The sequence below is a fragment of the Biomphalaria glabrata genome, chromosome 11, assembly GCF_947242115.1.
Source record: "Biomphalaria glabrata chromosome 11, xgBioGlab47.1, whole genome shotgun sequence".
Lineage (NCBI taxonomy): Eukaryota > Metazoa > Mollusca > Gastropoda > Planorbidae > Biomphalaria > Biomphalaria glabrata.
This window is the reverse complement of record NC_074721.1, coordinates 27,859,079-27,873,763: the sequence shown is the minus strand read 5'-3', so window position 1 is coordinate 27,873,763 and position 14,685 is coordinate 27,859,079. Positions and strand designations below refer to the sequence as shown.

Below are 14,685 nucleotides of genomic sequence, written 5' to 3'. Positions count from 1 at the left end.
ATCTTTGGGCCTAAGTATGTTTTATTGGGTCACTTCTGGAACATGACTTCTGTTATGCCAATTCGTTGGCCGCGATCTGGAGATCATGTTCATTGTGGGCTAGTAGGATGCAATAATCGGCATAGAGAGGTTTTGTTATGACCATGTCTTTTATTTTTTGTATGGGATAGTATACGTCGAAGATTGTCGTCCCAACAAACACTGATGTCGATGCGTTAGTGCAATCGCTGCCTCATTTGTCCCAGCATTACGTCAGTCCAATGGCTGTGTGAAGCGTCTAGTGTGGTAGCTTAACTTGTTGCCACCGCTGGCTAGCATCTGTGAAAGGGGAGCAATTTTGTAAGTCTCTCTTGCCAGTACATAGCCTCTCCACAGCAAGTCCTATGCAGTACCTCCTCGTGGTGGCAGATGGAAACTGAGGCTGCGAAGCCTTAGGCTAAACTGGAAGGGTCTCGGAGGAGGTTTGGCCCCAAGATGTGAGGCAGGCATGGCCCGTCGGCGTGCGGACACGCCCTGTTGCCCACAAACCAAACCCCTAGCTATAGGTCAATAGCCGCACTGCCTTGTGTGTGTGTCCCTGTAAGATCTAAGGCTAAGGGAGTAAACCCTAAAAGAAAATCTGGTCCTGGAGCCCCGTAGGCGGGGGGACAGTAGTAAGACTACTGCTCTCTGGCAAACTCCTGCAGCCACCTGTCCCCAAATTGTGATGGCTCGCCATCCCTTTTGACCAGGTCAGTATGGAAGAGAGGCGTGTGCTGACGTGTGGGCAGCCCAGCACTCGCAAATTTACCGCCCAGGCTTTCCCCCAGCAATGGAGAGGTCACTCCATCTCTGACAGTAATGTCTTTGAAAAAACAGGGAGAGTGGTAGTTACCGGTGATAAGTTCCTAGCTGATTGGCGTAAGCTGGAACGCCAGGGACCACTCTTGACGGTAGGAGGGGCTTTTTAGCCTCACTGGATAGCTACTGCCTGCCTTAAGCCGAGAAGCCCTCGGACAATAAATTGCTATCCCGCCACAGCTTGCCGCACCACTGGGTGCTTGGTGCTAAGACCAAATCAAAAAGCAAGCTGCTTACCCGCACCTGCAAATAAAATCAAAAGAAAACCCTCAACATTAATGCGTTTAGCAAGCTGGAACATACGACAATGTGTCCTGGCTTCAATACTGACCCTGAACTCGTCACCGACATGCGACAAACAGCTATGATCGACAGAGAACTCAGCAGACTAAACATTTATGTGGCCTGCCTGCAAGAAACCAGACTGGCAGACAGTGGATCTCTTACAGAAAGCAACTATACATTCTACTGGCAAGGAAAACCAGAACAAAGCCCTAGAATACATGGCGTCGGCTTCGCAATAAGAAACAGTCTCGTCCCCTGCATTGCAATGTTTCCCATTGGCAATGAAAGAGTAGCACACATGAAATTTACATCACCGCAAGGCAAAGTTAATATAATCTGTGCTTACTCACCAACCCTTGCTGCACCGGAAGATGACAAAGACAGATTCTTTCAAGCTCTAGAGGACGTAATTAAAAGTATTCCAAAGTCCGAGCACCTCTATATAAATGGAGACTTTAATGCCCGTTTTGGTGATGGAAATGATGCATGGCCAAAATGCTTGGGACCTCATGGTGTTGGCAAAATAAATGACAATGGCCAAAGGCTACTCGAGTTCTGTAGCTCTCATGAACTGTGTGTAATAAATACATTCTTCTCTGGCAAGGAACGCCATAAAGTCTCTTGGCAGCACCCACGCTCAAAAAGGTGGCACCAGCTTGACCTCTGCATCGCCCAAAGGATGGATCTGCAAAGTGTCATCCACACCCGTTCATACCATAGTGCGGACTGCAACTCAGACCATTCACTAGTGCTAAGCAAAATCAAGCTACTTCTCAAGAAGGCTTACACTTACACTCAACCCAGAACTAGGCGAATTAACGTCAACTATGTAGGTGACCTAGAGAAGTGTGCACTCTTTGGCGAGCTCATGAACAGTTCAATCCCCTCGTTAAGTGATGAAGAAGACATCTCTAGCAGATGGGAGAAATTAAGAGACGTAATCTACAGTTCGGCAATCACCGCCTTTGGGCTTCAAAAACACAAAAATGTAGACTGGTTTGAGGCGAATCTAGCACATATGGAACCTTGCATCAAGAAAAAACGATCTGCACACCTCGCTCACAAGACAAAGCCTAATCCAAAATCTTTGGAGGCCTTCAAAAGTGCTAATAAAGAGGCGAAACAAATGGCTAGAAAATGTGCCAACAACTTTTGGAGGGATACCTGCAACAGAATCCAAGACAGTCTCCACTCAGGAAACAGCAAAGCTCTATTTGATGTCATTCAAGCGGCCCTGGGTCCAACAGTGTCTAAGCCTGCCCCCCTTCTATCCAAATCAGGAGAAAAAATTACAGATCAAACCAAGCAGCTAGAACGATGGACAGAACACTACCTCGAAGTCTATGCCACACAGTATACAGTAGACGATGTCGCCCTGGCTTCTCTACCAGATCTTCCAGTACTGGAATGTCTAGATGAGCTTCCGAGCCTTAGTGACCTCAAAAAAGCAATTAACTGCTTAAAAAATAGAAAATCTCCTGGGAGCGATGGTATCCCAGTTGAAGTAGTGAAAGTCAACGAATCACTCCTGCTCCCTGAACTCTATATTCTCCTCTGCCGCTGTTGGGAAACAGGTCATGTGCCACAGGACATGCTTGACGCAACTATAGTCACAATATACAAGAACAAAGGGGATCGGAGTGACTGCAACAACTATAGGGGTATCTCTCTCCTCAGTATAGTGGGCAAAATCTTTGCTAGAGTGGCACTATCCAGGCTGTAAGTGATATCTTCTAGAGTCTACCCAGAGTCTCAGTGTGGATTCAGGAGTGGTAGATCCACTATAGACATAATATCTTCTCTACGTCTACTGCAGGAGAAATTCAGAGAGAGAGACAGACCCCTTTACATTGTTTTTGTTGATCTGACTAAAGCTTTTGACATGGTCAGCAGAAGTGGCCTTTTCAAACTCCTGAGGAAAAAAGGTTGCCCTCCCAAACTATTGAAGTTAATTGAGTGTTTTCACGAGGAAACTAAATGTACTGTCAAATTTAATGGAGCCCAATCAGCACCTTTTGAGGTTTGCAGTGGTGTCAAGCAGGGATGTGTGCTCGCACCTACTCTGTTTGGCATATTCTTCTCCTGTCTACTGCACTATGCGTATAGCGACATAAACGAAGGTGTGTTTCTCCATACAAGATCCTCTGGAAAACTATTTAATGTATCAAGGCTGCGGGCAAAAACCAAGGTTAGGAAGCTACTCGTCAGGGAACTCCTGTATGCTGATGATGCAGCTATTGTGGCTGATTCTGATATTCAGCTACAGTCCATGGTTGACAAACTATCTGCTGCTTGCCAGAAGTTCGGCTTAAACATCAGTCAAAGCAAGACTAAGATACTTGTCCAAAACACAAACCCTGCACCTCAAGTAAGCATTAATGGCCAACCACTAGAAATTGTTGATCACTTTTGTTACCTCGGCTCCATCATATCCAACAACACTCTACTGGATAAAGACATAAACAACAGGATAGCCAAGGCAATGGCCACCATGTCACGGTTGCAGAAGAGTCTGGGACAACATATTGCTGACTAACAGTACTAAAGCCCTAGTCTACCGGACCTGTGTGTTGAGCACCTTGCTGTACGGAAGTGAAACATGGTCAACCTACTCATGGCAGGAAAAAAAGTTGAATGTCTTTCACCTCCGATGCCTAAGGCGGTTCTTTAAAATAAGGTGGCAAGATAAAATAATCACAAAGAGCAGGGTGCCACGACATCCGCTTTGTTATCAGCAGCAGACGCGTTGGCTGGCTTGGCTGCATTAGTAGAATGCCAGTAGGTCGACTTCCACAGGACATCCTGTATGGCGATCTAATAGAAGGCAGGAGAGCCGCTGGTCGCCCACTCTTACGTTATACGGATGTATGCAAACGCGACATGAAGCTCTTCAAAATCGACACTGGCAACTGGGAAGAGGTGGCACTGGACAGATCCACATGGAGAGAGAGCATAAAGGAAGAGTCACAGATTGCAGATGTCATACACAACAAAAGCAGAAAGAAGGGTGAAAATGCAACGGCGCCTGGTGATTATATATGCCCAACCTGCGATCGCAGCTGTGTATCAAGGATTGGCCTCTTTAGTCACACAAAAAGTTGCAAAGGGAAAAGATCGTCTCTCGAGAAGTAAAATGCCACAGACGTCAGAGAAGAAAGGGAAAAGAACAGGAACAAGTACACAGCCCTGCTTCACACCATTTTCTATTTGGAAATGATTGACAGTTCACCATTATGTCTAATCTGGCATTTACGACGTACATGAAACTGCTTGACAATGGATTGAAGAGTAGTTGGGCATCCGAGCCTAGCCAGAATCCTCCATTAACCATTGATCATGTCGAAATCCATTGTGAGGTCCACGAAGGCAGCGTGTATATAATATTACAAATGACCAGTGACAAGAAGAGGTTAACGTGTAACACAACAGTGAGTGTTCTCTGGAATGTACATGTATAAACAAAGACAGGATGTGACGTTTCCTCACGTGTTGTTCCAGAAGATACAAGAATGTTTGTGCAGCCAGAGTGTTTATGTGAAAGTCAGTTGTATGAAGTCGTAGGTACAGTCGTCGTTACTGTTGTCTACTTTGCGAGACAGTGGAAAAGAGATGTGTACGACTCGATGCAAGCTAACTTAAAATCTATACAGCGAACTACAGTGGAGATGAGCCGTTACAGTCGATACAGTCGATGTAAGACGTGTACGGCTATCATTCGGTAGACTTGAGTACGACTTGGTTCAGCTTTGGGAGACCTGGAGCAAAACTGGGAAGTGTGTCGGTGGTCAGTTCTGTGGAATACGGCTCTATGCAACGAAGTGAAGAGATGAAATACCATGAAAATAGCTAACTGTAAACTGACAGATATTATAATGTCTTCTACGCTACATGTTACAGTAATAAATTGTTAGAGTTAATAGTCAATAAAGTTATATAAAGCTGAAAGTTTGAGTCGTCAAGTTCTTTGCAGTGTTTTTATTTGTGGGCCTACTAGTACATTTTGCCAGAAGATCAGAAATACGTCACAATATACAAGATGAGAAAAGCGTATTTTCGTCATCAACTTTTAGAGCGTTCTACTTTTTAAATTTACATCCATAGACATAAATAAATATAGACTGGAAGTAGGAAGTTATTTTTATTTGGGGGGAGTCAATATGTTTTATGTACTATATCTATGTGAAAAAAAATGGCGGCGATTGAGCTAAAATTCTAGGACTAACATTTCAGCCAATATATAACTTTGATCTTTAGTTTTGAAAAGTGCAAAACTGCCATATTTTGTCTTTGTTTTATAATCACAGACATAGGCAAATATATATAGGTTTGTGATGTGGATCTACAAACTTTTCTTTTCCCACATATTTCCGATAATAATTTGTTCTTTATCGTCCAGTCTCTATATATATATGTCTATGTTTACATCACTTCATTCTGTCACTAAGTAAAACTTTCCTCTTATTCCCGAAACAAAATAACTAAATCCTAATCATGTCATAACAACATATATATATATATATATATATATATATATATATATATATATATATATATATATATATATATATATATATATATTTATTTAGTATGCTAGACTTAATGTAGTGTAAAATCAAGATTAAGTCTATGAATCTAGATATAGACTGCCTAGAGTAACACTTAATTCTGATTATCTAAGATTCTGTTTCTACTATATTTATAACCTAGATATATTTTCTAGAAGTAAATCTTTACAGATTCTATAGTTACAATTCGAATTCAACTTGAATATTTATGATTAAATAGATTACAGATTCTAACTAGATTTTATAGATCTATAAACTGGCATGTGTGAGATCAATTTTTCAAAGCAACTATAATTAATGGACTTTATCTAAAACAAGTTCATTCATACATTAACGTGCATTTATTTTTATTTATAAGCTTAGTATTATTGTGGACTTAAACCAGTCCTAAAAAAAATCTTGGGTAAAGACTCATGAAATAAATATTTAAATGTATAGTTTCAAGCGCTTATTTCAGATCTTTTCTCTTTATAGCCACTGATACCAACTACCCGTATTTTAAAATTTTTTGGGGGATATTTTTTTTTTCTATCAAGTACAACTAATTTATAGACTAATAATGTCGGTTTAATTTAAAATAAGAACTTAAAAATGCAAAAGATATATAAGGAAAAATGTACTTCCGCCTAATTTCTAATTCTAGTTTTAAACCAAAGAAACGAAATGCATAAGCGCAACATAGCCCTTTTTTTTTCGATTCTTTTTTGTCAGAAAAATATATAAATATGCCAAAGTTCAGCTTGTTCCAAATTGGGTGTGGGAGAATTAACGTGTACAAACTTTTACCAGACAGTTGGAGTGAGATCATATAGGCTTTGTAAAAATCAAGACTGCACTCGAATGTAGCTAGGACAGGAAATAAATATTACATATAATGAGTATAATAGTAATTGAAGAGTAATAGTAAACATGAACTTACGGAATGGGTAACGTCTGCTGCTGTCATCATCTTGTGGTAGCAGACGAAACAGCAAGGTGATTGGCGGCATCATAAACAAAAGTATACTATGTTCACATGTAAATGACATAAACTGACGATGCCATAATTCTTCCGTTTCCTCTTCGTTTGTTTTTATTGCAGAGCTAATTAAAAAAAAACATTTTTGCAAATAAAAACTTTTGCTTCTAGGCCTACATATATTTGATTTAAATGGACTTTATTTTGTATGTTCATGTGTTAAAGTATAAAGTAGATCTATCATCTTTGAATTAAATGTAGATATCAAAAGATTTCTTTCTGCGCATGCGTGGAGCCCTCGCTATATATAAATCATCAAACCAAGGCGTCTCTTAAAGTTCGGGCTCGGTTCGGTCATATTTTAATTCGGTTTCAGTTCAGTATGATGTCGTTCTAAGCAATAACAATTCATGCTTAAAAAAGTTGTAGGATAGCCATGTACCGCTTGTTACTCGTACAGTCTCATCTGAATCCTGGATATCAGAAGACAAAGACTGCTAAACTTATTTGACGACGTGCCGAACAAACCTTTCAAATGACAGGTCTTACGATACATCGTCAAATCCAAAAAGAAGATGAACCGCATGATTAGAAACGCAAAATCTCGTCATATTCGACAAAAAATAGAAACTTCTGATTCTTTAAAGGGTCACCGCTGAAATGCAAATAACGAAACCTTTGCTGTCATCTATCCCAGTGTCTGATTCTTTCAATACATTCTTCAATGGCAAGATTGAGCAGTTAAATAATATGCCATCCCTTTCATTATAGCTTGACCACTTTAAAATCTTTCAAATTCTCTTTTTTGTGAGTTTTAGTGAGTCTCTTAAAATTTTGTTGATATTATTATTTTAAATGTGTCAAATAAATCACGTGACCTATATTCCATTCTAACTTCCTTGCTTCTTGAATGTTTAGATAAGCGTGTACTGTAAATTTCTTACATTGCGAAGTTTTCACTTACTTAAGGCATTGTATCATAGCAATTTTAAGCATGCACTTGTCAGGCCCTTATTACAAGAATCCAGTTTTGACCAGGAATGTCTAAAAAACTATCATCAGGTATCAAATCTTCCGTTCCTGTCAAAGCTTCTGGAGCGCATTGTTTTAGCGCACATTCTTTTTTCATCTTCAACATTATTGTCGTAGCACAGAGACAACAATGGTCAGGTTACTAAATGACTTACTACAAAAATCCGACATAGGTCAAATATCAATAAATATCGTGTTGGACTTGTCAGCATTATAATTATAATGGCCAGACTTTCTGCCACTTTTGATTTAGCAGAAATAGTCCTAAACCTGACTGAACGCACCCAAAGTGTTGTTGTGTATATAAAATCAACAATGAACAAGCGCGGACTACCCCAAGGATCAGTTCTAGGCCAAGTACTGTTCAACATGTATACATACCCACTCAGCGGTGTTATACAGCTAACCGGCATCTATATCACTTCCTTGCAGACAACTCACAGTTATACGATAATTACAATTCATCAGTACCCTTCAGAGGTGCATCTAGCAGCAAAATCCAGTAGAACCATTGCAAGGTTAGAGATTGGATGGTTGAGAAAGCTTAAGATGAACAAAGACAGTACAGAATATTTAGAATTGGCACTCGGAGCGACATCTTAATGTCGAAAAAAATAGATTATATTTTTATCACAAACAACCTTGTTTCTTTATGTCCATGTAGTACGGAATCCTAAAGTGTTTTTTTTTTGACTCAATACTATCTTTCAAATCACACAAAAGTAAACTCTGCATAAGTCTTTATCTGCAGATGCTCAGATTAGGCCAGGTCCGACCATATCTGATAACGGAGTCAACGTTTTGATGTTCCTTCAAAGTTGAACTAATTTGTTTCACAGTCCAAACCTCCCGCAGGTTGACGGAAGGTGTGACAAGGTAGGGTTTTGAATCCGAGACTAACAAAGTTCGAACGACAGTCCAGCGCGCAAATCGCAGGACCAAGCAGTCTTAAAGTAGTTTAGTATTCTATTTTAAATGTATGTTCAAAGTAAAATATAAAAGCAGGGCCGCCGCTACCTATTGTGCAATGTGTGCATTGCATGCAGGCGGCCGAATGTAAGGGGCGGCCAAATCATTATTGCAAGGTTAACTTTTTTTTATTTTTAGTTTTCAAAAAATCAATTTTTAAATATTGAAATATTTTGATGAATTCTAATTATTCCATTATCCTTTTTTAAAAAATGACATTCGTATATAAGTTATTTAAGAAACTTTATTATTTTTTTTTAAATAGAGTGGCCTGCGAGGATTCCATTGGATTATTCCATAGGCGTCCATTTATAGTTATCCATATAGAAGTTAATTATGTGAAGACTTTATATTGTAATATTATAAGAACAGTTTTATAGTTCATAAAAGACTTATTGAGGTGTATTTATTAACATTATAGAACGCCTACATCGATTCAGTTGTAGGACTACTAGCTGCTTGCAGCTTTAAGCCAACTCCTGACAATCAACAACGGTGGGGGGGGGCGACAAAAACAATGTTTATTTTCATTGTAGTCATTAATACAGTTCTGAATATTATTAAAAATATATAATTTCAAATGTTTTAAAAATTAAAATATTTTAAGTAAGAGACGCCGCTTCATCTTCTAGTTGGGCTTTGTTAAGTGTAGACGTTTTTTTGCGGAGGCGTATGCAACAATATGGGTCCAAACTTTTTGAAGAAAACATTTCAAAAAGTCTCCGTTAGTGTGATTCTTCTGGATTTTGTTTTCTGAATAGTCGAATGCCTTCCCACTATTGCACTTCATTATAGTGACGACTACTGTGTGGAAAACTAAGATCAACGCCAGAGATGTACTTAGCAGGAAGATGATCTTTAAAAACATCACGACGTCCGCGCTACATGTACCTAGAATGTCCCTCGAATAATACTATTGACCAGCGCTACCTCTTTATTATTAGACCTATACTTAATATGACCCTAACTTTTTTTTTATCACTAGGATGAATAGTGGATTCTGAAAGAAAACACATCACTATTGACCTTTTTGACCTTCTTACTACAAGACAAAAGACTTGTAGACGTTAGGAGAAGCTGACAACGCCGCTCCGGGGCCCTATCCCGAAATCAAACCCCTTACCGACTTGAGTGAAAACCTGCCCCGCATCTTCAATTTTGTCTCCAGAAAGAACGTTTTAGAAAACATTAAAATTATATACGTAACACTATTTCCGAAAAATAGCAACGGACTCGTTTGTGATATTTCGCTATGTAAATTAGGATTCGAAAATTTTGTCCTGTAGGGTGTCGCACTCTGTAATTTTTGAGAAGCACTGCCTTATTGTGTTTTATTACAAATCATTGTATAAGTGACTTGTACTTGGATTATATATTTTGTATTAATTCAAGAAAAATAATCAGCGCTGAGTGGCTTCATTTTGTCCTGGCGGTGTGTTGGATAAATGTGTAGGTACGTAATTTAGATGATTTGAAAAGAAACCTAAATAATTTGTTATATAAGGAATTATTTTCGACAACGTTTCGCTTTGAGAGGATCCATGAATAGTTTATTTAACACCAATACTAAAAGAGTATTTTCATCAATTAATAAAGACTATTTGAGTGAAATAGAAAATGAAATCCTTGAAATTGTTTAAGCACACAAATATTTTCACACAAAAAATTAGATTAGATTCTACACCAGATATGTCTTATACCGAACTAGACTTTATTAATATTGCTTCTGTTTCTTAGACACCTCATGTAGAAATACATGAACTGGAGAAGGGCTTTATACCTTTTCAAAGTTAAAATTGGAAAAAAAATATCTAAGAGGGCATGAAGGATACAACAACAAAGCGATTATAAAAAGAAAAAAAAAACGATTGGTCTATCAAATGGTTTTATATTATAGAGTACAATGCCCAGGCTCCAGATCAGTCTTAATGAATTTTTTTTTCTAGAACAAAAAAGGGTAAGGGGGCGGCATTTTATAATTTCGCACGCAGGCGGCCAAAACACTCGCGGCGGCCCTGTATAAAAGAACGTATTAGTGATATACATATATAAACCAGGTAGAGGGTATATGACGTGTCCGTGGCACTCAGTACACTGAAGTTCTGTCAAACCTAGCATATGAAGTCTGAACTTGGCGACCTGTGCGTAACGTCCCAAAACTAGACAATTTTGACCAGCACAGTGCTGTGGAACACTCTATGGCAGGACAAGACAACTTAAAGTCACTGGTCATCCACTGCACCCGAACTTGTCAACGGACGTTTTGACCAAATCTTGCTTCCAGAAAAGTGAGGTCGACGTGTTGCGCAAATCCTCCTCACTTAAATCAAAATTCCAGCCATTAGTCAACCCTCAGACACTAGCTCTATCTGAAATAACCAGCCCAGTGTGCTGCCTAACATTCGGGGCTTACATAGGTATCACCAGCCACATGGGGATGCAAAAAACCACGTCGCAAATCCCTCAGCCCACTAGATGACAAAGTGGTCATCGTCGAATCACGATGAAGTAACTATATTGTTACGAATCTCACTATCCAAGCTCTCTGCAAACTGCACCATACAACACCAACTTAAAGAACTTGACAAGTCAGGGCTCCAAAATAACGTAAAGGTTTAATGTCCATAAATAACAGCCAATACTGTACAATTGGCAGCACGTAGAACAGTACAAATAGCTCTGCGATAACAAATATCTCTCCGATAACACCGTTCCGCCGTATCAAGTCTTGCACTGGCCTCTCCGTCTCGTTCCGGGCTTGCACTGGGTTCAACAGTTCGGGACTGACTTCACACACTTGGGCTCGATGTGTCGGACTCGATCACAGACCAAGATCAAAACTGTACTTGACAGTACTCCGCACTGAACCGTCGTAATGCTCCGTACAGAACCACACCGTTGAACTGTGCTGTAGTCGACCGTGTTCTGAACTCCTGTCGTGAACCCGCTTTCTGAACCGTCTTGACTGCGTCGCCTCCGCTCTTATATAGGGTCCCTACTAGCCTTCTCGACGTTTCTAGGTGGTCAGATGACTACAACTCTCGTGACGCTCCTGAGCTCTTGTTCACGACGGCGATCCTTCCCGAACTGTCCTTTGACACTCGACTCGGCTGACAGTCGTAACTCGTCACGGTTGACCGCTCGTCTAGCGCTGGCCTGGGGCGATTTGCGTCGTTTGACTACGCACACACCACTACCCCTCTCTGTGCCACCACCAAGTTTATAACAATATATATATTGAGAGAGAGAGAGAGAGAGAAAGAGAGACAGAGAATATGTTTTTCCTGCTGCCTTTTGAACGCTCAGTAAACACTATTATGCTCGTGTCATTATAGTGGAGTAAGGTTCAATATAACATACGTAGCGATTCAAATAGACTTAGAATGCTCTGCTCAATACAACTTTATAGCCAACTAGCGGGGATGAAGAAACGCTAGTGTCTAGTATAAAAGTATCTTCGTTGATATAAATAAAATGGATTTCATCAGATAAATGTAGTCATGATATATCTATTTTGACTTATGAATTTACATAATACACACAAAAATAATAACACGTTTTAATCCCCCCTTGTAAATAATCGTAAAAAAGGCTATAAGCCTGTAGAGCGGCACACACACACACACTTAAAATAAACACACATATATATATGGGCGTAGCCAGGATTTTTTTTAGGAAGGGGGGGTTCGCCCCCCCCCCCATGCCCAGCGAATTTTTTTAAAATATGTATTTATGTGTGTACATAATCTTTATTGCATTCTGACCCTTCATTCTTTCGGAAGACGTTTATTGTACCCTAGAATAAGTTCTTCCATGGGGAGTGCTAGAAGCTCCCCTGGCGCGGGTCGAAGCCCCGCCGCCAAGCACTATTTCTGATATTGAAAGCCAACAAAATGCATATTCTGAGGTATCTACAGTGCATTTTCCTGCTATTAAAAAGTTTTATTTCAAAACCTAATGTGCTATTCTTACTGACTTAAACCCTCCCGCGCCGTTCGGAGCATTTGACGTCAAGCTGTTTCCATAAAAATCTGTCACTGGTAATGTCCGAAGCCTCTTCCCACCTACCATGAGGACCTCAATGAATGAGTGGCGTCAAGTTGTACTAAGATATCATAGCAACTCTTCTTATGCGTAATTCATTTTGTCGAAGAACATGCCCCGCAAACCTCATGCGTCGCTCTCTCACAATCTTACTAAAGGGTCGACTCCCAGTTCGGCATAGGATTTCCTTGATTTAGACCCGATCTCTATAACTGACTCCTAAAATCTGTCTTAGCCATCTTTGTTGAGCCACATTTAGTGTTTTTCAATTTCGATAGATGACTATTCACTGCAGTTTATTAAGGGAGCCCTGCCACTGGTAAAAATGTGTAACCTCTCTTGAATACGCTAATGGAATTAAGTGACTGTGGTTTGCTTTAGATTGTATATCGAAAAGAGAAGTTTTATCGTCAAAATCATCTGTTGGGGGTTTTCGACCTCAAATGCTCTGTAGGGGGATCTTAAACTCAAAACCATCTGGAGGGGTTTTAAACTTTAAAAAAACGCCATCTGTAGAAGAGGGGTTTAAACTCAAAATCCCCGATTGGATTGGACACGCTCAAATAATTTTAGCTTTTTTTGTATTGAAGAGGTATTTTTAGCATCAAACCCCTCTGAATGGGGGTTTAAACTCAAAACCCCTTTTGGCAACGCTCATAGCATTTGAGTGCGTAATTTGCTATTTTTCTTACACTGAAGATGCATTTTTTAGCCTCAAACCCCCTGGCTAGGAGTTTAAACTCAAAACCCCTTTGGCTACGCTCATAGATTTTAGAGTAAGTAATTTGCTTTTATTTATATTGAAGAGGTACTTTTTAGCTTTAAACTTCACAGGAGGGGAGTTTAAACTCAAAATCCCTTTGACTACACTCATAACATTTTGAGTGCTTAATTTGCTTTGTTTTTATTTTATTATTAAAGAGGTATTTTGTACCTTCAAACCCGCTGAAGTGATTTTTAAAATCAAAAGTCAAAACCCAATTAGCTACGCTCATAACATTTTGAGTGAGTAATTAGCTTTTTTATATTGAAGAGGGGGTTTATCGTAAATTTTGGAGGGGGGTTTTAAATCAAAATCTCCCTTAAATGTGCTCTTGAAAACTCAAAACCCCTGGTAGGGGTTTTTAAACTCGACCCCCCTGGTATGGGGTTTTAAAATCAAACCCCCCTGGTAGGGGTTGTGCTGGGGCAATTGATGGTTTAGTATCAAAATCTCACCTAAAAGAAACAAAATCAAAGCAAAAAATCATTTACTAAATTCCGATCCCCCCTCAAGAGGGGGGGGATTTCATTTCGGGGGTGGGGGGGTTTGAACCCCAAAAACCTCCCCTGGCTACGCCCATGATATATATATATATATATATATATATATATATATATATCGATGTCTATTTACTAACTTGAACAGTGCGATGATCAAGTTGAAGAGAAGAATATTAACTATGATGACATAGATGCCCATAGTTATCGGCACGTAGTAACTTCCCACGTCAGAAGGACATCGTAGCTGCTTATAATCGTAGTACAACTTTGCATCATCAGTACATTCCACTGAAAAAAATAATTTAGAGATTATAAATAAATAAATAAATAAATAAATAAATAAATAAATAAATAAATATATATATATATATATATATATATATATATATATATATATATATATATATATATATATATATATATATATATATATATAGATAGATAGATAGATAGATAGATAGATAGATAGATAGATAGATAGATAGATACATATATATAGGAAAAAGGGTATCTAGGAATTAACAATGATTATATCAAGGACTAGACGAACATACTAACTAACACTGGATATCAGTATTGTTTATCTATGTTTCTGTAATAGATATGAGTGTAGGCAAGAGGGATTATAGGTTACCCCCGTCCCCGTGTAATTACTGTCTCTTAGTTGTTGTTGTTGTTTTTTTGGATATGGGGGGGGATTTAATGTAAAACAATTAGTTACAACAGAGT

The 14,685-nt window shown here is 39.1% G+C and overlaps 1 protein-coding gene across 2 annotated transcripts in view; it reads right to left on the bottom strand.

Annotated features, from left to right (window-relative positions):
- The window catches only part of LOC129921690 (uncharacterized), a 140,931-nt gene that overhangs the window by 59,545 nt on the left and 66,701 nt on the right, over window positions 1–14,685 (bottom strand). For both annotated transcript variants that reach the window (XM_056004109.1, XM_056004108.1), the window contains exons 22-23: window positions 14,094–14,244; window positions 6,610–6,773 (exon numbers count right to left, since the gene is read on the bottom strand). In XM_056004109.1, the coding sequence (XP_055860084.1) occupies window positions 6,610–6,773; window positions 14,094–14,244 (315 nt within the window). The remainder of the gene's footprint in view (window positions 1–6,609; window positions 6,774–14,093; window positions 14,245–14,685) is intronic.